General features: G+C 39.4%; 1 protein-coding gene across 2 annotated transcripts; it reads right to left on the minus strand.

Moving 5' to 3' along the window:
* Positions 1 to 11,705: 11,705 nt before the first annotated feature.
* On the minus strand, positions 11,706 to 20,715 carry LOC131237009 (equilibrative nucleotide transporter 3-like). Of its 2 annotated transcripts, none has more exons than XM_058234620.1 (10): positions 20,607 to 20,715; positions 19,010 to 19,073; positions 18,786 to 18,890; positions 18,179 to 18,334; positions 17,532 to 17,675; positions 17,298 to 17,403; positions 15,323 to 15,498; positions 15,082 to 15,242; positions 12,392 to 12,650; positions 11,706 to 11,924 (listed from the first exon to the last, which is right to left on the minus strand). In XM_058234620.1, exons 1-10 carry the CDS (start codon positions 20,639 to 20,641, stop codon positions 11,817 to 11,819), a joined length of 1,314 nt encoding a protein of 437 aa, XP_058090603.1. In that variant the 5' UTR covers positions 20,642 to 20,715; the 3' UTR covers positions 11,706 to 11,816. The 2 variants fall into 2 exon arrangements, with proteins under 2 accessions (XP_058090603.1, XP_058090611.1); XM_058234628.1 differs by lacking the exon at positions 20,607 to 20,715 and adding an exon at positions 20,498 to 20,516.
* Positions 20,716 to 21,263: the final 548 nt, after the last annotated feature.

Genomic DNA, 21,263 nt, shown 5'->3' on the forward strand with positions numbered 1-21,263 from the left:
TAAATAAATAAATAAATAAACCTAATAAGTATTTTAGGGCACTTTTTTTTTTATATAGTTTAAGACCGGAAAACTTGGCTTAACTGGAAGCTCATGATGGTTAGGTCAAGTCGCAGGTATTTAATAACTATAATATTTGTACTTACAAAGAATATTTAAAATAATTAAATTAATGTAGGTATTATGAAATAAAAATAAAAACAAAAATAAATCTAACAGCAAAAAATTGTGTAGCTCAGTGGAAGAGTCCATCAGTAACTCTACAGAAGATGTGTTTGATTTTAGCTCCCTCTGCTCTTTTTGTTTTAATAGAAGATACGTTCCCCAGCCGAGTGACAGTGAACTGTTTCGAGTTTAGTCAGAGTCAACAAAGAAATTTTATTTTAAATGACAAAAGTACCCTTTTTAATAAAAGGGTAAAGCATCTCTCCCCTCTCTTGGAATCATTTAAAACACCTATTTTAAGCACCACATACAACACTAAAAATAAAAAATAAAAATAAATAAATAAACCCATCAGATGGGTCACGCCACTCGGAACTAAAATGTCTAAGTTCAGGGGGTGTGGACCATCCAAGTTATCATTTAAACCTCTTTTTTTTTTTTTCTTTTTTCTTTTTCATTTCTCCCTCATCCTCATGAGCCAAACCTGATGAATGGGGTTGATGGATTATACACTCCACGGTAGGCCCACCCAGAAACCTATGGTTGGCGTCCCATGCCAATTATTACTGTGCTGTGTGGCCCACCTGAGTCATGGATCCTATCTGTTAGTTTTTGGCCATGTGGCTGAGCTTTAGAGGAAAAACCTGACAAGCAGGGTGGATTCATCAATTTGAAGTTCGTTCCATCCACGTCAGCAAAATTCACACCTTAGCCTGACTATGTGGAATCTTATCTATATGCAGAATAGGCCCACGGATTTGTCTGTGCATGGGACATGGCGATCAGGGGTCGGATAGCTTACCTAGTTGTGACGCTGCCATGGAAGCCGGATAAGAATACCAGAATACCTGTAGAACTTAGGATCTTCCTCTCCTTCACACCCTTTCTGCAAATCAGTAAATGGGACTCGAATTTCTGCTGTGGTGTAGGATTGGGGACCCAGCTCTCTTTTATAGAGTCTGTGGAGAGGGAGTTTGAAACCCATCACAACTCTCTCTCCCATGCTCCACGTTGTAGCATCCTAGTTCAACTCAAACTGCTGTCTGCGTAAGACAGATATAACATTTCAGCCCTAGTACGCAGAGCTGTGCAGATAGACTGTGCAGCGCATCACCTGAAGTGGGGCCCACTGGTCTACTCGATCATCCAGTCCAACTATATAACAATCCAGACTGTTGATCAGTGAGGCCCATTAAATAGAGTTCTTACATTCTCCCACTTGGGCCTCAATGAGCAACGTCAATGATAGTCATATATATAATAATTTTGTAAACAAGTTTTGATATTTTAAGAAAATATCTAAATGGTTAACCAATGAAAACAGTTGGACAATATGAGTAATGCTATTCAATCTGGTCCATCAAAACAGTCAGTATCGAAACGCGATAGTCATCACAACATTTAATTTAGGCGAAGTGAGTCTAAGCGCAATCACAAATACTTTTAATCTTAATGACATAGACCACGAACTAGGAAATGTGGTATAAGGATTACACACTTTAGTGTGATAATATGTGCCTATCCTTAAGAGGTCCTGAAGCTTTTTCATATCTCCAACGAGACACAACTGTAGTTTCACTTATTCAAAATTTGCGCATATATACAAATAAGCAGAAATAAATCTTTATATCAAAATTATCTAAACAAACTGTATAAAACGAGATCTCTAAGTGTCTGTGAAAATCAAAGTACGCTCAACTCCCACTAACTGAAAACATCTGTGGGATCAATGACTCCCATGGATGTTACATGCTCCTGAAATGGCGTGATAGGGAGCCCTTTAGTGAGCGGATCTGCAATCATCTGCTTAGTGCCGATGAATTCCACGGACACTTGATGATTCTGAACCCTTTCCTTTACAACAAGATACTTGATGTTGATATGTCTCGACCTTGACGAATGTTTGTTGTTACTAGAGAAGGAAATAGCAGCCGAATTATCGCAAAATATTCTCAACGGTTTCGGGATATGCTCCAGTACCCGCAAACCTGAGAAGAAACTCTGTAACCATAGTGCCTGATTAGATGCCTCATTGCATGAAATAAATTCCGCTTCAGTAGTGGATGAGACTGGTAGATTGTTTCACGCTTTTCCACGACACGGCTCCTCCCACCATCATGAAGATGTATCCTCAAGTAGACTTCTTAGTATCGACGCAGCTGCAAAGTCTGCATCTGAATATCCGATCAACTCTAACTGATCAGACCTTCTGTATATGAGTCCGAAGTCTTTCGTTCTCTGAAGATACCGTAATACTTTCTTCGCAGTTATCCAATGTTGCATTCTTATATTAGATAGATATCTTCCCAACATTCTAGTGATAAAGGCAATGTCCGGTCGTGTACAGACTTGAGCATACATGATGCTCTCTACTATTGATGCGTGCGAAAATTCTTTCATTCGATTCTTTTCTAAATTATTCTTTGGACACTGAAATAAACCAAATTTGTTACCCTTCAAAATTGGCGACTTTCCTGAAGCACAATTTTGCATGTCATACCTTTCGAGTACCCTAGTAATGTAGGCCCTCTGTGACAGGCTGAGCAGTCTAGTGTTCTGTCACGGCGAATCCCAATGCCTATGACGTAAGAAGCTTCACCAAGGTCTTTCATTTCAAACCTTCGAGATAAGAATTTCTTCGTGTCGCTCAATATCCTGGTATCACTGTTAGCCAATAGAATGTCATCAACATACAAAATCATCATAACAAACTTACTCTCACTGGTTTTAATGTAGATGCATTCATCTGCAGTGTTTTCTACAAGTCATATGAGGAAATTACTTCATGAAACTTAAGGTACCACTGCCGCGATGCCTGTTTCAACCCATAGATGGACTTCTTAAGTTTGCAAACCAAATGTTCTGCGCCAGTAGCTACAAAACCTTCGGGCTGCAACATGTACACATTCTCATTTAAATCCCCATTGAGAAATGCAGTCTTTACATCCATCTGATGTAACTCTAAGTCCATATGAGCTACAAGAACTATTATGATCCTGAATGAGACTTTCTTAAATATCGGTGAGAAAGTTTTCTTAAAGTCAATGCCCTTACGTTGATTAAAACCCTTGGCAAAAAGTGTGGCTTTATATCGTTCGACATTACCTTTGGAGTCCCGTTTGGTTTTAAATATCCATTTACAACCAATTGGCCTTATTCCAGTGGGTAACTCTACAAGATCCCATACTTTATTGTCCTGCATGGATTTCAACTCATCTTTCATGGCATTAAACCAACGAGAAGGACCAGCACTTTATTTGACTTGTGTAAAGGATTCAGGATCCTTTTCCACCCCTATGTCAAAGTTGTGTTCCTGTAAGTATACGATGTAATCGTCTCGATTTACAGGCCTTCTCTCTCTTTCAGATCTTCTTAATGGTTCAGCTTGTTGGGTCTGATCTTGATTTTCCTCATCAGTGGTTTGTATATGAGGTTCTACGTGGTGCTCTGCAGTGACTGCAGAATCGACTGCATTATTAATGTCCACGTGATATGGATTGACTATGACAGGAATCACAGTCCTTTGTTCCTCAAATACAAAATTTCTTATGTTTGTGCTCCCACTGTATTCAGTGTCCTCAATGAATCTGGCATTCCCAGTCTCAACAATCCTGATGGAGTGGGAAGGACAATAGAATCGATAGCCTTTTGATCTTTCTGGGTATCCAATGAAGAAACAACTTATGGTTCTAGGATCAAGCTTCTTTTCATGCGGGTTATAAATTTTTGCCTCAGCAGAACAACCCCAAACATGTAGATATCGGAGACTTGGTTTTCTCCCATTCCACAACTCAAAAGGAGTTTTGCTTACTGCTTTGCTGGGAACTCTGTTTAATATATGAACTGCGATTTTGATCGCATCACCCCACAGAGATTCTGATAATGTTGAATTGCTGACCATACTTCGCACCATATCCATAAGGGTGCGATTACGTCTCTCAGCAACTCCATTCTGCTCTGAAGTACCAGGCATAGTGTACTGAGCAACAATGCCACAATCCTGTAGGTATTTAGCGAATGGCCCTGGATTGCGACTTGATTCGTCATATCTGTCATAGTATTCACCACCACGGTCAGATCTGACAACTTTAATTCTCTTATCGAGTTGATTTTCAACCTCGGCTTTATAGATTTTAAAAGCATCAAGGGCATCTGATTTCTCACTGATAAGGTATAGGTACCCAAAGCGAGAGTAGTCATCTATAAAGGTAATGAAATATTTGTGGCTACTCCATGAGGCTATAGGGAATGGTCCACAGATATCTGTATGTATAACCTCTAATAGATCTACACTCCTGGTTGCACCTTTCTTTCTCGTTCTAGTCTGTTTGTCTTTTATGCAATCAATGCATACTTTATAATCAGAGAAGTCTAGAGAATGCAAAATTTCTTCTCGCACAAACCTGTCTAATCTCTCACGAGATATATGGCATAGCCGCCTGTGCCACAACATGGAGGAATTCTCATAGTCTAGTCTTCGCTTCGATCCCACTACATTTCCATGCAAGGTATTAATATTATAGACGTGAAAGGCAATCAAGTCTAACTGGTATAAGTTGTTTACTAAAGAGCCGGTTCCAACTTTAATCGAATTAAAGTAAATACTAAAACTTTTATTTCCAAAGTGGAACGAATATCCCAACTTATCCAAACAGGAAATTGAAACTAAATTGCGCCTTATAGACGGCACACAGAATGTATTAACTAAATTTAAAAAATGACTAGACTTCAACTTAAGCCTATAGACTCCTATTGTCTCCACGTCAACTTTGACACCATTGCCTACGTATACTGAGAGCTCCGCATCAGTTGGTGGCCTAGCCTGTAGTAATTCCTGCATAGAAGTGCATATGTGAATAGTAGTTCCTGAATCTATCCACCAGGAATCTACTGACACATCGATCAGATTAGATTCAAAACAGACAAGAACAGAATGATTACCTTTCTTTATGAGCCAATCCTTAAAACCTTCGCAGTCTTTCTTTAGATGACCCGTCTTTTTACAAAAGTAGCACGGCTTGCCTTTTACCCGTTTACGTTTAGATCCATTTCCAGATTGATTCTCATGGTTTCCAGATGGAGGACCAGAGAATCCATTATTAGAACCTTGTTTCCTCTTCTTTCTACCTTTATTCCCTTGCCCATGCCCTTGTCCTGAAGTCACCATATTAACATTTTGAACCTTTATCATCTGTCTGATCCTGTCTTCTTCTTGGACGCACTGAGTGATGAGTTCATCCAATGTCCACATGTCCTTCAGAGTGTTATAATTTACCAGGAACGTGCCGAATTGGGGAGGTAGGTTGTTCATGATCAAATGAACCAGTTGATCATCAGTGAGAATAAGCCCTAGAGCACAGATCTTAGAAACAACTTCGATCTGCTCTACAATGTATTCACGGATGTTGCCTTTTCCATCGTAGGACGAGCGAGTCAATTTATTCAGAAGAATGCCTACTTCAGATTTATCAGATTTCTTGAATCGTTTTTCCATTTCAGTTAGGAAAACTTTAGCCTTATCTGTTTCAGGCATGGCACCCTTCATCGATTCAGAAATTGAATATTTAATGACTTTCAAGCATGTATCATTTTATCTAAACCATGCAACCCATCTATTATATTCAGCTTCTGTAGCATTATCAGATGGCTTTGGCGGTTCTGGTGTTATCAGGGCAAGATCTAATTGAAGACAGCCCAGTACAACTTCAATGGCGTTCTTCCATTGAGTATAATTAGACCCATTTAAGGGAGGGACTTGATGCGTATTAGTTGGAATTGAGACTGAAATATAAGAGATACACATATACTCACATTAGTTCATAGTTTCACAAAGGTAATGTTGTGAATGTAAACAAATATCAGGCAAAGTTAATCAATTCTTGCTAAGGGAGGCATCAATCGAATCATCCAGGATGAAAATGGGCCCAACCATCACATCCTAGTGAGAATCACATACATCATCATCATTCCTCCCGTGGGAGGAAATAATAACATGTTAGTGATCCTCCCGAACATGAAGCTAAGTGATGTCAGTGATGTAAATCTGAGACACTCAACACCTGTGGGTGAGATGAGTCTTTCAGTTTTACATTGCCAGCACCATTTACTTCACCCGTTCACGCGTTTGCCAAACGGTAATCATCTGTGTTTTCGTTACTGCATGCATGAAGACGTGAATGCAACTGTATGCAATCATTCTAATCCAATGTTACAAGTCTGTACTTGTAAAGTTTTCATCGATTGAGGTCACTATGGTGGCTAACACAACCGAATCCAACACTACAAAGACAGACTCAAGATTGCGATCATAATCCTGCCTCTCCATGAATTATATCTTAATAGTCTGATGCGGTCCATAAGTTAGTTGATTTTGACCTTTTGAAAATCCTTAAAGTGAAATAGGTTTCACCCGTTCACGCGTTTGCCAAACGGTAATCATCTGTGTTTTCGTTACTGCATGCATGAAGACGTGAATGCAACTGTATGCAATCATTCTAATCCAATGTTACAAGTCTGTACTTGTAAAGTTTTCATCGATTGAGGTCACTATGGTGGCTAACACAACCGAATCCAACACTACAAAGACAGACTCAAGATTGCGATCATAATCCTGCCTCTCCATGAATTATATCTTAATAGTCTGATGCGGTCCATAAGTTAGTTGATTTTGACCTTTTAAAAATCCTTAAAGTGAAATAAGTTTCACATCTTATATTCCAACGGTCCATATCAATACTTAAAGATGGGTGATGGGCCTAACTATATGGCCGAATCAAAGCTATTATTTGATCTGTACTAGTTCAAATGAGCGAAACTAAATCATGCTACTGTCATTCAAATGATAGATGGACTATATATCCTGATGGGCAGATTCATGTATGGTTGTTCATTAGTTGAACAGATCAACTCAAAGTCTAATTATAGATGGAAATTAGACAGCCCATATCAAAATAGACAGCTCATAACTTCTTGAATGTGACAGGCTAAATGCTCGTGATTGAACACGTAGATGGTTCATACCAAAATAAAACTTAATGTTGCTGTGTGAACCAGACACTAGGATTAATGGGCCTAGAACGATATCAGGGCCCATCAATCAATAGTCCGTAACCAGAAAGCTCCAGTTCGGGTCCTATATTGCAGACCCGACTATTATAATCTCAACAGCGCCCTAGACTCTTCTCGAGGCCATCTCCGAAATTTTCTCACCGAGAGAGAGAGAGAGAGAGAGAGAGAGAGAGAGAGAGAGAGGGAGGAAGAACGAGAGAGACGATCAGCAAGTCCGTCCGACGCGACAAGGAGAGATCAAGCTCCTCTCCTTTTTCAGGATTTCTTGCAGTCACAGCAACATGGCACTGTAAACGGTGTTGGAAACAGCGGTGGCCGCGACTGCCATTGGTGGTCATGAAAGCTCGAGACGCTGGTAATGGCTTCGGAAAGAGGGAGAAAGATGGTGATGAGCCATCACCTTCGTCTAGCTGTGACGCCATTCGTCAATGGCCGCCGATCCATCAGGTCAAGGTAAGAGATGAGGTCCGATGGGATCAAATCCCTAATATATTCTGAATCTGGGATTATGGAATTGAAATCCCTAATTTCTGATGCGGGAATCGGAAATCCCCAATCTGAAAAACTGGATTTAGGAATTTTCAAAAATTCCTAATATGGGTTTCTGTATTTAGGATTTCAAATCCAAAATTTGTGATCTGAAACTCTGAATTTAGGGTTTCGAATCCAAATCCCTGATCTGAAATTCTGATTTTAGGGATTGGAAATTGAATCCCCTAATATTTTAATTTGGGGATTTGAAATCGAAATCCCTAATCTACTCTGGATTTTGGGGATGGGAATCTGAAATTCCCAATTTGGGATATGGGATTCGAAATCCCTAATCGCTGTATTTGGGATTAAAATCCCTAATTTCAAAATTTGGGGGTTCCAAATTGAACAACCCAATTGATCTCTGAATTTGGGGATTCAAATTCTAAATCCCTAATTCTGGATGTGGAAATTGAATTTCCTAATTGCTTTATTTGTCTTTAGGGTTTTCGAAATTCAAATCCCTGGCCTTAATATTTCTGGATTCAGGGACTCGGAAATCCCTGATCACAACTGTTTCAGGAATTCGAAAAATCCCTGATATGATCAGATATAGATGAATGTGATCATCCATACCTATGCACAGATCGCTCTGATACCAAATGTGGAATCTTATCTATATGCGGAATAGGCCCACGGATCTGTCTGTGCATGGGACATGGCGATCAGGGGTCGGATAGCTTACCTAGCTGTGACGCCGCCATGGAAGCCGGATAAGAATACCAGAATACCTATAGAACTTAGGATCTTCCTCTCCTTCACACCCTTTCTGCAAATCAGTAGATGAGACTCGAATTTCTGCTGTGGTGTAGGATTGGGGACCCAGCTCTCTTTTATAGAGTCTGTGGAGAGGGAGTTTGAAACCCATCACAACTCTCTCTCCCATGCTTCACTTTGTAGCATCCTAGTTCAACTCAAACTGCTGTCTGCGTAAGACAGCTATAGCATTCCAGCCCTAGTATGCAGAGCTGCGCAGATAGACTGTGCAGCGCATCACCTGAAGTGGGGCCCACTGGTCTACTCGATCATCCAGTCCAACTGTGTAACAATCCAGACTGTTGATCAGTGAGGCCCACTAAATAGAGTTCTTACAGACTATGCATGTCATGGTTTTTTCACTGCTCAGAGGATTCCGACGCCTCTTAGAGGCAGTAAGATATGCTCCCTGTAAACGAAAAAAATCCTCTGAAACACTTGTTTTAATTAGCACTCTTAAAACGCCTCTATTCGGGGCCACGTTCTGGTACATATATATGAAATCTACTCTGTCCATTACGTGCACTCAATGCTTAAGCCTTGGGGCCAAAAAGAGCCAAATCCAATGCATGGCCATGCCAAGAGGCTAAAAATGGGAATAGTACCCCAACCTTGGGTTTGTATGTACCATCACCATGGTGTCTATATTTCATCAAATCTGCTCATCAGGTGTTGACTTACAATTATAGAAGGAATATACAAAATTCAGTAGACTCACGAGGGACGAGCATAGATTATTTTTTTTTTCCTTTTTCTTTTTTTACACAAGTACTCCACACATACACCACAATGTGATTTCACCAAGATGAGTACTCAAACCCATGACCTCTTGTTAAAACTATTGTGAATCTACCATTGAAGCATGAGTAAGGACCCAGACAAAAATAAAGATTTTGTGTAATTTTACATAATGCCTTTAGTGCCTCCCATCTTAATTAATTTTTTAATCCCAAGTGCTTTGCGCTCTACCTGCTCCATAAATAGACTGCATCAGGTCCCTGTTAACAAAAGAATAACTTTAGGTTAAATAAAATGGTATTTCTCGTGGTGGAAATTAACATCATGGCATTGGCGGATGGTACTGTTGTGTTTGCTGCAGATGGGTTTGATATAAGACTTCTTGCCGATAGCTTCTCCAAGCAGTCTTCTGCAACTTACCTGGAGAACTTTCATGGCAGCACAGCACTTGCTAAAATCCTAGCCTCTAGCTGCAACTCGAGAATTTCCCATTTGGGGTCTTTCTGGATGACTTCCTCCTTTACCAAACCAATAGAAGGATGAGTAGGCAACTTAGTTGACAAGTGCCCGAAAGTGGGAGGCATTCTACTTTCGAAAGACATGGACTTTCTCGCCATTTTACTCATCTTGTTCCTGATTTCTTCAAAAAGAGCTGCTTCCTTTGTGCAGTTTCCTGATGGTGTCAGTTGGAGAGAATCAAACAAGTCATCGGTCTTTCCAGTTAATGCAGCAAAATTCTCAGCTACACCATTTTGCCATTCCATTTCAGTGAGTAGCGACGCCTTATGTTTGGAAGATGTTCCTTCTTTACGTCTGGAACGAGGTCTGAGATTCCTTTATCTTTGGCTGATGACAACTTCTACAAAAGAGGTTCAAAAGGTTTATTTCTCGCAGAAGAAATAAAAGCTAAAGATCGGGAAGTCTCTGGAGAGAGAAGGGAAGAAAAAGAAGGTACCAGCAAAGAAGAGGGTGATGACGAGTGCGACAAGCTTAAAGGGTAATGATTTGGATATGCTAGAAGAAGAATAAGACTACCCTGATTTTGAAATATGATTACGGAGAAGAATAACAAGGATAGGAAGAAGAAGCAGCAGCAGAGAGGGCAGATGATTTACATATGCTGGAATAGAAAGAAGAAGAAGAAGATGGTGATGAACTAGGAGTCTACAACAGGTTTAACCCACTGTATGCTTGTCATTGTAAATTCTATGATACATTTGGGTGTTCTTATAGTTGTCTAGGGAGCTTGAGAACCTTGGCTTACTTCATCTGTTAGCTCTATCTTACTTCAAGTATCTTAGAAAGTTAAAGGTCCATCACTTCACTTCAAACATGCTCGACTTGAAAGAAAAAGCAGACCACACAAAAACACATGCACAGGTAGATGAAATTAATCTCTATGAAAGTTTGCTTGTGGAATACAAACTGTTGATTATTTTCATGCTGACTGTCCATTAGATATCAACTAATCAACTAGTTAGGGCATCACTACAGTATAATTGTCATTTTATAAACTGTCCATATCCAGGCTCGCTATTTGAAAGGTTTTATTTTAGTTAGAAATATGTAACATGTACAATTTCTAAGTGCCTGCATACCATCCATCACACCCTGCCAGAGTATCAAAGTTTTTCCCATTCATGTTTTTTGTTTTAATACAAGATACTTTATTATCACTCTTAAATTTTCAAATGGGGAAGAACGTTAAAAATACTAATACTTCATATTACAACAGTGACTTTTGAATGAGTGACCTGTTTATTATCATCCCGTCCACCCAGCCACATGATATTAAATTAATTTCTTCTGGGATATGGCCCAACCCACATTATACTAATTTTAATTTCTTGTGGAGGATGACCCACCACAGCTGTGCTTGCTGCTGGGGTCATCACATGTGCGTTGCACTACTGCACGGGCCTGGTTCATCCCAACAAAAGGAAGAAAAAAAAAAGAGTGGAATTTACATGAAGGATATTGTCATTACTTTCTAAACATACATTCAGTATATAAGATTTCCTTAAATAGAAATTCTCATCACTTAAAACCCCTCTATGGAAGAATCATCTCTGGACTGAACTATCAATTAAGTCCCCAAATGATCTGGGCTATCTATATTAAAGCGATTGATCAAATGGTTAAAATTTCTCATCTTGGGGTGATGCTTGCATGGTTGCCCATGAAATATGCATTGGACCTAATAAACAGTCTAGATCAATGGATTGGACAGCCCAAGTGCCCCAAAGAAACTAAATGAAACTAGGGAGCACAATTAAGTAATAGTTCTCTGAGAGCAACGGAGCATTTCTTGGGAACGTTTGCTAAGAATCACTTAGAGAGGAACAATGGCCACATGTGGGCAAAAGGATTTCTTGACAAAACTTGCAGCTACTTAATGCTTCTATTTTATTCTAGTGACATGATCAATTCTGAGAATAACAAATCCATGCAGTTTAAAATCTTTATTGGCATAACAATCAATTGAAAATGACATTTTTCTATGTACAAAGTAGCAGTTCCAAAAAGATTTTGGGAAAAATCCACAGTACAACAGAATCTCACCACCCTTTGCCTATGAGCCACAGCCAATCAAGTGTAACCCCTGCAAATATACCTGCCAGAAGGAATAATACAAGCAAGTTTCCCAATGCATTCTGCTCAGGTCCCTGGAAAACCAAAACCCACACATCCCACATAAGAGCCTATTCCCAATTTTTCCTAAGTTCGTGGTAATAATAATAGAAGAAATAGCAATGTAATGCTTCTATTATGCATGCTTCATGGAAGTTTTGTGGAAGCACACCTCACATGCACCTCACATGCCATGGCAAATGGACCGTTGAACTGGAAAACTACCATATGAATGGTCCATAGACCAAAAAATCGGGGATCAGAATATGCTAACCATTTTCAGATGAATCATCCATTTGAAGCTGCCTGAATTGATGGCTACCATGGTCCGAAGGCCTTGGCTTTTGGGGAATAGTCCATCTGGGTGCTCCAACAAATCAACAGTTCTGAACTTCGTATGCATTTGCCATTTGTATGGTGCAGATATTGTGGTCAGTGGCACTTCTCAAAACAAGCATGAAACAGGACATCATATCGAACAACCAGCACAGAATTAACAAACCTTGTAACCCTTGGGTGCTGCAGTTAAAACACAGACAGACAAGTAACCGTTGCTTAATCCTAAGAATGATGTCAGCATGATCATCCATCCTTGGTCTCCGTATTTGCCGGTGAAGTAAAATGCCGGGATGAGTAGGAAACGAGAGAGAATCGCCAGCATGAGGCCTCTGCGTGAGGCGATCTTCATGCATTCTATAAGGGGAATATATCTCCCGATAAGATCCCAAACATTATACATTGCTATCAAAACAAGCACATACCTGAAAGACAACATGAAACTAGACATAAGACCCATGACTAATCATGATTACATTTTATACTCCAAGAGCACTGATTTATGAGATCCTAATGTAAATATCACTACTTAATATCATTATGCCCATAATACAGATGGTGATAAAATTACAGGGGCTGATAAGGTAAGCATAGATATGACTCCATGGTACAAGTATCATATTCATATCTGGTAAGGGCCTGTTTGGATTCATGAAAAGCATGAGAAAGGAAATAGTGTTTCTTGGGAAACCCTATTTCCAGGAAACTGTGGGAAAGGAAATATTGTTTTCTTTGTTTGTTTTTCAACAAGATTTTCATTGAAATTTAGAATCTATTTTCAGAATTGTTATTTAGCAAGACAAAAAATTTTCTTGAAAAAAATAATTTTAGTAGTCAGTAGCATGTGCTAGATTAGCACGTGTGGCACATGTGGGATACTTAGAGATGAACAGTGGCACATGTGGCATACACGGTATACGTAGGCACTTTAAGCTAAATTGTGGCATGCATGGTACATGTGAGGTGCTTGAAGTTATATTGTGGCACACGTGACACAAGACACATTAGCACATATGACATGTGGGCACTAAAGCTAGATGATGACACTTGTGCACATTGGCACCATTGGCATGTGGTATATTTGGAGGATTGAAGGCGGACAATGGCATGTGTGGTATAATGGCGCATGTGGGGTGTTTTAGACATGTGGGTCACAAGTAAGATGAATGGTGGTACTGGTACATGTGGCACAATAGCACATGTGGGGTGCAAGAGAGGATGGATGGTGACACATGGCACATTAGCACATTGGGGGTTCTTTATACGTAGGGCACAAGATAAGATGGATGGTAGCACATGTGTCATAGTGGCATGTGTGGGGAATGACCAAAGATAGACAATGTCTCATTTGGCACATGTGACACATGTGAGGCGACTGAACATATATAGGAGAGCATTTGAGCTTTAACCCTTGAGAAACTCATTTTCCTTCCACCGTGCAAAAATGTATTTCTTAGGGGTGGAGGTGGGAAAATAAATTTATTTATTTTCCAACAAAGATAGAAAGTGGGAAATGGTGTTTCCCACAAATGAAGGCTTAACAAATAATGGAAAGTGAGTTTCATGGGAAACACTATTTCCTTTGCCATGCTTTCGATGAATCCTAACAGGCCCTAATTTAATATCATGGGAAAATCTCTATGAGTTTGGAATGTGGCGAGCTGAAAATACTCAGAGATTGATGAACCATGTACATGTGTCCATGAACTAATGTTAAGACACCCCCCATGGATTAAGCACAGAAATATTTCTAAATATACTTAATACAGGACGTTTTTAATCTTTGACACAGTATTCAGATTGATAATTTCTAGTATTTGAGAGAGCTTACGAAATATTTCCTTAAGCTGGAGAAGGTTGTTTGTAGATTTTCAGATGCCTTAACATTGGTCAAGTAACTTGAACCCAAGAATGCATCGCAACAGTGCTACTGTAACTTACGATACTTTTATCCTTCAAAGACAGTAGACTATACAGGTCAGAGATGAAAGTACATGTGTGGGTTCGTGTCAAGAGGAATTATATGGACATGCTCATTAGCAACCATAGTGCTTGCCGATGTGAGGATTCCATACTTGCTGAGCAATGTTTCCATGATCCAAACCGTTTATATGATAGGGCTCACTGTGGATGGGTACACTCAAAAAATCTCCCACATCGGAATATTTCAACCCTTTGATCATTGACCCATTTTCCATTGAATTATGGACAGCCTCCTTAACTGTCTTTTTCTGGGCTATTGATCGATAGGTTACAATATTATCTTGAAAGGCTCCAAGGAAACTCCCATCAGATTTTTATTTTTTTTCATCAGATCAATGGTTTTGATCACCAAAATATGGTCTCATATGTACAGAATCATGCGTGGCAGCACTGTACAGTTGCTGATGAATAGGACCCTATAATTCCTCCAATGTCAAACATTTATCAACCATACCCAAACATGTATTTTAAAATAATTAAAATTACAAAAACATACTCGAAAACATATTGCCTGTTTACCTACCAAGAATAGGACCTTCAATAGGAAATTAAGAATGATTGGTGAAACAGGATTCGGAAAGCCTACCTAAATAGCTTGGACGTATGAAATAAATTTTATTAAAATAAACTAATCTGTTAAGCATATATATTACCTACAGCTGTGTCCTCATACCCTAAGATTTGTTGGTCAAGGCAGTCACTTAGATCTACAACACTTCTATATCCAAGTCACGTACGTTATCACAAATGGATCAGCATCTATCTACTGTCACACAAAAATAAATAAATAAAGGAACTCTGTGCGCTCAAAAACACAAATTTCTAGGGAAAAAAAACACATAAGAAAGTTTTGAGTTAAATGCTATCATTTACCAAGTACCCAGGTTGTGGTTGCCAGTATCCTCAGATAAAAACCCGGGAAAAATTGATAGTGTCAGCACATATATCAGAAACATATCAGCTGCATAATCAATGTTTTGTGACAGCAGCTGTCTATTACTTAGGCGTTCAAGTTGTTTCGGATCTTCTTCTACCTACAATAAATCAATATCTGATTAGAAACTCATGCATCTTGGATTTCAAATGCAACAGATTGTGGATGAAAAGAATGTACTCTTGAATTAAGCTGCATTTGGATTCCACCGGCAGCAAGGTCAGCCGAAACAGTTGCAGATCCTTCGGAAGCTGCTTTTGAGCGATAGTATTTCACAATTGGCAGTTTGGGAAAGATGTATGCATAAAGGAGAACACATAGTAGCTCAAAGCATGCTGAGATTGCTAAGAACAACACTGCAAGAGGAGATTATAAGGAATGGTTAACAGGGAATCTTTCACAAAGTCTTCAAATTTCAAAACCCCTTGTAAAGCAAAGAAGATGTACAAATCACGCCATATGCCATGATGGCAAGCCTTATAAGAATTTGCAAATTCCGCAACTAGATCACAGCCATCTGTATGCTTCCATGTGTCCCAAGCTGGCAAATGGATGCAGAAAATCTGAGCTGTCCATCAGATGTGCCCACCATTTTAGATGTCTCACCCAAAAATAAGTTGGTCCATTTATCAGGTAGGTCAATGTATGGAAGAAACTAGCTTATAAAATAAACTTCGCCAAGTTTTTCTAGCTACCATTTGTTTCATATACTGGGGACCTGCTGACAGGCATAATTCTTGGGCTAAAGCAAGTACATAGGAATCCACCCAATGGAAGGCTTGGATATCACACACGAGCACCACGTTGGCACGGGCAGTGTGTACAAGGGCTCAGAATATTAATTATATTCACAATACGCGTGCCCATGTATGTCTGCTCAAGTAGCAATAAATATCTGAATGAAAAGCCTCTACTGAAGGGTTGATAGTAAAAAAATATCAACAGCCATAAAATACTATGAGGTAGCATGTTATTATCCATAGTAACATAAGAGATTGTGAGGGCCAGCACCTTCTTATAGAGGAAGTAGGGATGGTGGGGTCTGCACCTTTCCATTCATAATCATGACCAAACACAAATCAAAATTCCATGTGTTTCAAGTTCAAATAGTGATTGCAATTTGGAGGATTACTTCTCGAATATAAATAGAGTTAGACTAACCTGTTTTGATCATTTCAATAAAGAGGAAATGACAAGAATGAATGATGTTTCATTGTATTCACAACAAGCAAGCAGCCTCCAAATTGCAATTGAGTTATTCTTGAGTCCAACTTGAGATTGACATAATAGCATTTTGAAGCCAACCCTAAATGAGAATATTTGAAGCAAATTACAATCTGGTTATTTCAACTTTATTTGACAGGCAATTGCAATTCAATTAGATAATGAATCCAAATGCACCCTTAGGCTTTATTGAATTAAATAATTGCAATTAGATTCGATTGAGCCTCGAGATACAAATTAAAACTAACATGAGCTAATGCAGATCTTTCAAATAAACAGAGGAGAGCAGGGCAGGAAAGCAAAAATAATGAGTGGAACGGGATGACAACAGAACCTCTCAAGACTTTACTTCTGGGGGCTCGTACTTCTGGGGGCTCGTTTGGCAACATGGAATGGAAGGATTTCGTGGGTATTTGCTTTTTGGTTGTTTAGTAGCAAGGAATAGAGGGGTTTGGATTTCAGACGAATCAAAATCGCCAAAAGAACCCTTTTTGCATTCCCACCTCAAAGCCGATTTGCAAAAACCACTCAATTCCACAGGTTGCAAAATCCACTTGATTCCACAGGAATTAAATCCACACTAAAACAAATCCTAAGTGTCACAGCATGGCAGAAGTGGTGTAACACAAGTTCTCTAATTTATTTTGATACAAGCATATAAATGAAGGGCGCATTGGAAGGCTTTCTCGTCTTGTATTGACCAAAATGCATTTAGAATATAAACCAAGAGCTCATCGCAAGGCTTTCTGATCATGTATGGACCAAAACACCCTTCTAAAGGGGGAACATGGAGGTGAGATGCAGCCCACAGACACAGCACAGTCCATCAAGCTTAATCATATTATGACCTACTAAAATATATAACACAAACTTATATTACTAAATATATCTTCGGAGAAACAACATCTTGGATATAAGGCATGTTACATACTAGCTCCTTTCCGAAGACCGTCTTTGGAACTTTCGAATGCCGCCTTTGTAATTAACCTCAAAGCAGATGTTAGAGCCCCAGAAGCAGCCAAACCAGCCAAAAATGACTGTAGTTCCACAAGGACAAGCAAATTCGTACAGGTTGTGAAAACAATCTAATTAATTGAAAAGAGAGAAAAAAAAGAAAAGAAAAGTGAAGAGCACACCAAAGAATGTGTAAAGGCTAATATTGTACTTGGATGAGTTCCGGAGTCATGAAGGACAGATCGCCAACCATTCCCCCTTGCACATGAGCTTCTGCAACTCCAAAAGCTCCACTAAGGACACATAAACCAATATAGGTTCCGATCCCTCCTTTTACAGATGTTGCCAAATCCAACTATAAATGGCAAAAGAATATACGGAATGAGGATGTCATTGAAGTGATGATATAGTGCTACTTGCAAGGGTAGCCATCAAATTTGACTCTAAGCAGATGTGCCAACATGGCAGGTGGGCACAGGATCCAGGTCATTCATTTAGTTGGACCGGCTGATCATGTACTGTGGCCAAAAGATAGGGCAGTCCAGTAATCAAGGGAATCACGTGTGTCAAGAAAATGGACGGCTAAAAGAAATTGAGCAACAGTCCAATTCCACATACATGCCTGTTGAGACTGGACCAATTTCAAGCAGAATCGGGGCCACCTGATTGCTCGACCTTAACACACATGCCACATCAGCAAATCTGGGGAAAGCAGGATTCGAATTACTACAATCACAAGCAGCCATAGCACTGCCCATTTGAAAAGTCAAACAGAAGTAATCAGACACTGCTGGTAAAGTTAAAGAAAATGCAAATGATGTATCAAACGGAGGCGGAGATTAAGAAAAAATTACTTACAACAAGAACTAACAGCGAACTGATGAAGAAAAGAACATATCCAGTTAAATGGCGCCACCTGGTATTAATCTTCGCCTCATTGTATGCTAGTACCGCAATTGTTCCAAGTGCAAATGGTTGATACACAAGAGTAAGTACTCTAGCAGGGTGATACTTCTACGAAAGGAAACAAACACCAGGCATCATCAAATTCAGTGTACAAATCCTCTACTATCCTAAAGTACAATTTGTATTGGGTCCCTACTCATGCCTCAGTGGTAGACGTGAGTTTCAACACTGAGAGGTTCGAGTGCCCATGTGGTGTGTGTGGGTGTAAAAAAAAAAGTACAATTTGTGTTAATATGGCTACATTGATGAAAATGGTCACCCCCCAAATCAAGATACCATCTAAGATGATGGAAAGAAGCAAAAAAAAAAAATCCATAATGCAAATAAGGGTGTCATAAGCATATAAAAGGAATGTTACCATGATGTAAACAAGTAAAAGGAGCAATTTGCACTACTACATCTTAATGATTCATGTATCATTTAGCCAAAAGGGCATCACATAGAAAACACGGAAAAGAACAGTATAAGCAATTCTGCAAGAAAGGAAATGACTACATACTGGGAACAATTCAGCATGGTAATCTTCGATTGTCAATATGCTGTTCCATGGAAAAAGGCACCCATTTCCTAAAAGCCAACATACAACAATTGCGGTATACTTTCCCTGGAAATCATGGAATCTCAATGTTAGTGATTTATTCAAATGATTCTCAATTCATCAACAGCATGACAATATCCATTTTGCCCTCTGTATAAACTGACTACAAATTTTAAGTGACAAACCTCGTGTCTGGTAGCAAGCCCATTTTCATTGTAGGAAGACATGGCCACTTCCCAACAATAACACCTTTTAAAAAAAAAAAAAAAAAAAAAAACAGCAGCATGACTACTAGAATCTCACGTGATCTTTCAAAGTAGCACTCTTTCTATTGGAAATGAATTAAAACACTTCCTCAAGCCTTGATTATGCATGTTTGACAAAAAAAGCAGACGGTATAACAAAATTTCTAAAATTTATGCATAAAGCTTTTTATAATTAATCCATACACCTATGACATAACAACCATTTTCCAAAAATAAAAAATTAAATTAAATTAAACAGAAAAAAAAAAAAAAAGAAAAGAAAAGAAAAGAAAAAACCAACTGAATTTTGTCCTTAAAAGATATCAACTCCAAACTATCATAACTGCAGACCCTCCATTCCTCTACATTTACACGCTGTTTCTTTGAGCAGTGACAATGAGTTCATCTAGGCAGTGAAGAAATTCCATAGAATGACAGGACATAATGAAGCCATGATATCTAAATCTATTTGGGAAACATGTTCAGCTAAGAAAAACAATGTTATTTCCTGGACTAGAAATCATGGTGGCTCCCACATTTCCATCATCAGAACTGTCCACAGGTAGGGCCCATGATGCGCGGGCCACACCACCCAAAATTCATTTCCATCGGAAAATCCTGGTCCTACAAGTTGTGGATTTTCTACAATTGATTGCGGGCCATCGCAAAGTGTCCATTTTCAGTTCACCGATTGAATATCCAAGATCTTCCAATGGTGAAGTCATTTTGGGCGTCTCCCATCCATAATGGGCCCCACAAGACGTACACTCAGGATCTCCAAAACGTGGGACCCACCTGTACCATTGCTCGCCGGAGCAAAAAACACCATCCCATTCCAAATTTCCTGTAAGGATAATATAATAACCCAGCCTAATAATAATAAGAGGCTTTCCGAACAGGGAAATTTCCGATTCGAAACTTAGTTTGTACATATGGAGCCCATGGACGGTCTATCCAAACTATTGATCTGCAGGTCCCCATCATGGATAGACGATTCCCCCAAAATCTCCCAAATTGGAAGATCCTAGCCATTAAACCTTCGGCCTTTCCTGCACTGAATGTCGTTTGCCGGAGTATTTCTTTCTAACCATGTATTTTTTACGCCAAGAACGGGAAGTTTAGTAGAGCTGGCCAATCGAGATGGCACTCTGCGAATCATCCACCCATGATGGACCGTCAGATCAATGGCTTGGATAGACCTACCATGGGTCCCACATCTACAAACAAAATTCCGAACAGGGAATATAGGGAAATGTGCAAGAATACCACATCTCAACCCTTCAAAAGAAAGAAAATCAGAAATCTTTCAACACCCAATTCAAAAATCCAATCTCCTTCTCCACTAAAACCAAACAACAGAAAAAAGAAAGAAAGACAGAAAGAAAGCTTCTATACAAGAGATGTAGAAAAAGAAAAGAAAAAACATACAGAAATCAATATTCAAACAAACAGAACATGAAATTTCATGAAGAGGAGAGAAAATGAAGACTGAGAAACAGTTGATGGGTCGCAGAAGAGATGAGAAGAGCTTGCTTACAACAAAAGCCGTGTTGGTGGAGAATCTTGTTTCATTTGGATTCAAGAATCTCTTTTTGACTTTTAAAGCTGAAAGAGATATCAGATATGGAAGGGTCATACGAGGAATCCGGCAGCGAGAGTAACTTGATTCGCTGGCAGTCTTATGACGACAGCCACTGTAAATCAAGGCATGCATGTAACTTAATCTGGAATGTGGGGGCCGGCCACCATGTCGTGTATATTCCACCGAACTCCTTCATCACATTAACCACACCCTAATAAAGGGACATGCCGACTGATGAGTTTTGTGTAAGCTTATGAACAGATTGGATAGCAAATAAACATTATAGTGGGCCATATCAAGGTTTCAACGGTGGCCATTATTATCACCATTGTTTCCAGTAGTGTGGTTCACTTGAGCCTTAGATCTACCTCATTTATGACTGCGTATTGTAAAATGATATGGCAAAATGGATGGACGGTGTGGATTAAACCTACCCATCAAATTGAGCCCCTCAGAGGCCCAGCTTGTGCCGAGCTGGGACAGGCACGGATAGTACCCAATCTGGGTCTATTCTCTATTAAAGTGACGATGACAACCATTCCTCTGTTAAGAGGTACTCTGGCAGTCTTGATACTCCGGCATTTAAAAAAGAGAATAACGCCCCAAAACAGC

This window comes from Magnolia sinica, chromosome 1, assembly GCF_029962835.1.
Source record: "Magnolia sinica isolate HGM2019 chromosome 1, MsV1, whole genome shotgun sequence".
Classification (NCBI taxonomy): domain Eukaryota; kingdom Viridiplantae; phylum Streptophyta; class Magnoliopsida; order Magnoliales; family Magnoliaceae; genus Magnolia; species Magnolia sinica.

Excerpts from the sequence above, each read along its gene's own strand:
- LOC131237009 (XM_058234620.1), bottom strand. The coding sequence starts at position 20,641 with ATGAAACAAGATTCTCCACCAACACGGCTTTTGTT. Across the intron at positions 18,335-18,785 it reads ACCATGCTGAATTGTTCCCA|AAGTATCACCCTGCTAGAGT; the intron begins GTATGTAGTCAT and ends TTCCTTTCGTAG. Across the intron at positions 12,651-15,081 it reads AACCACAACCTGGGTACTTG|GTATGTGCTTGTTTTGATAG; the intron begins GTAAATGATAGC and ends GTTGTCTTTCAG.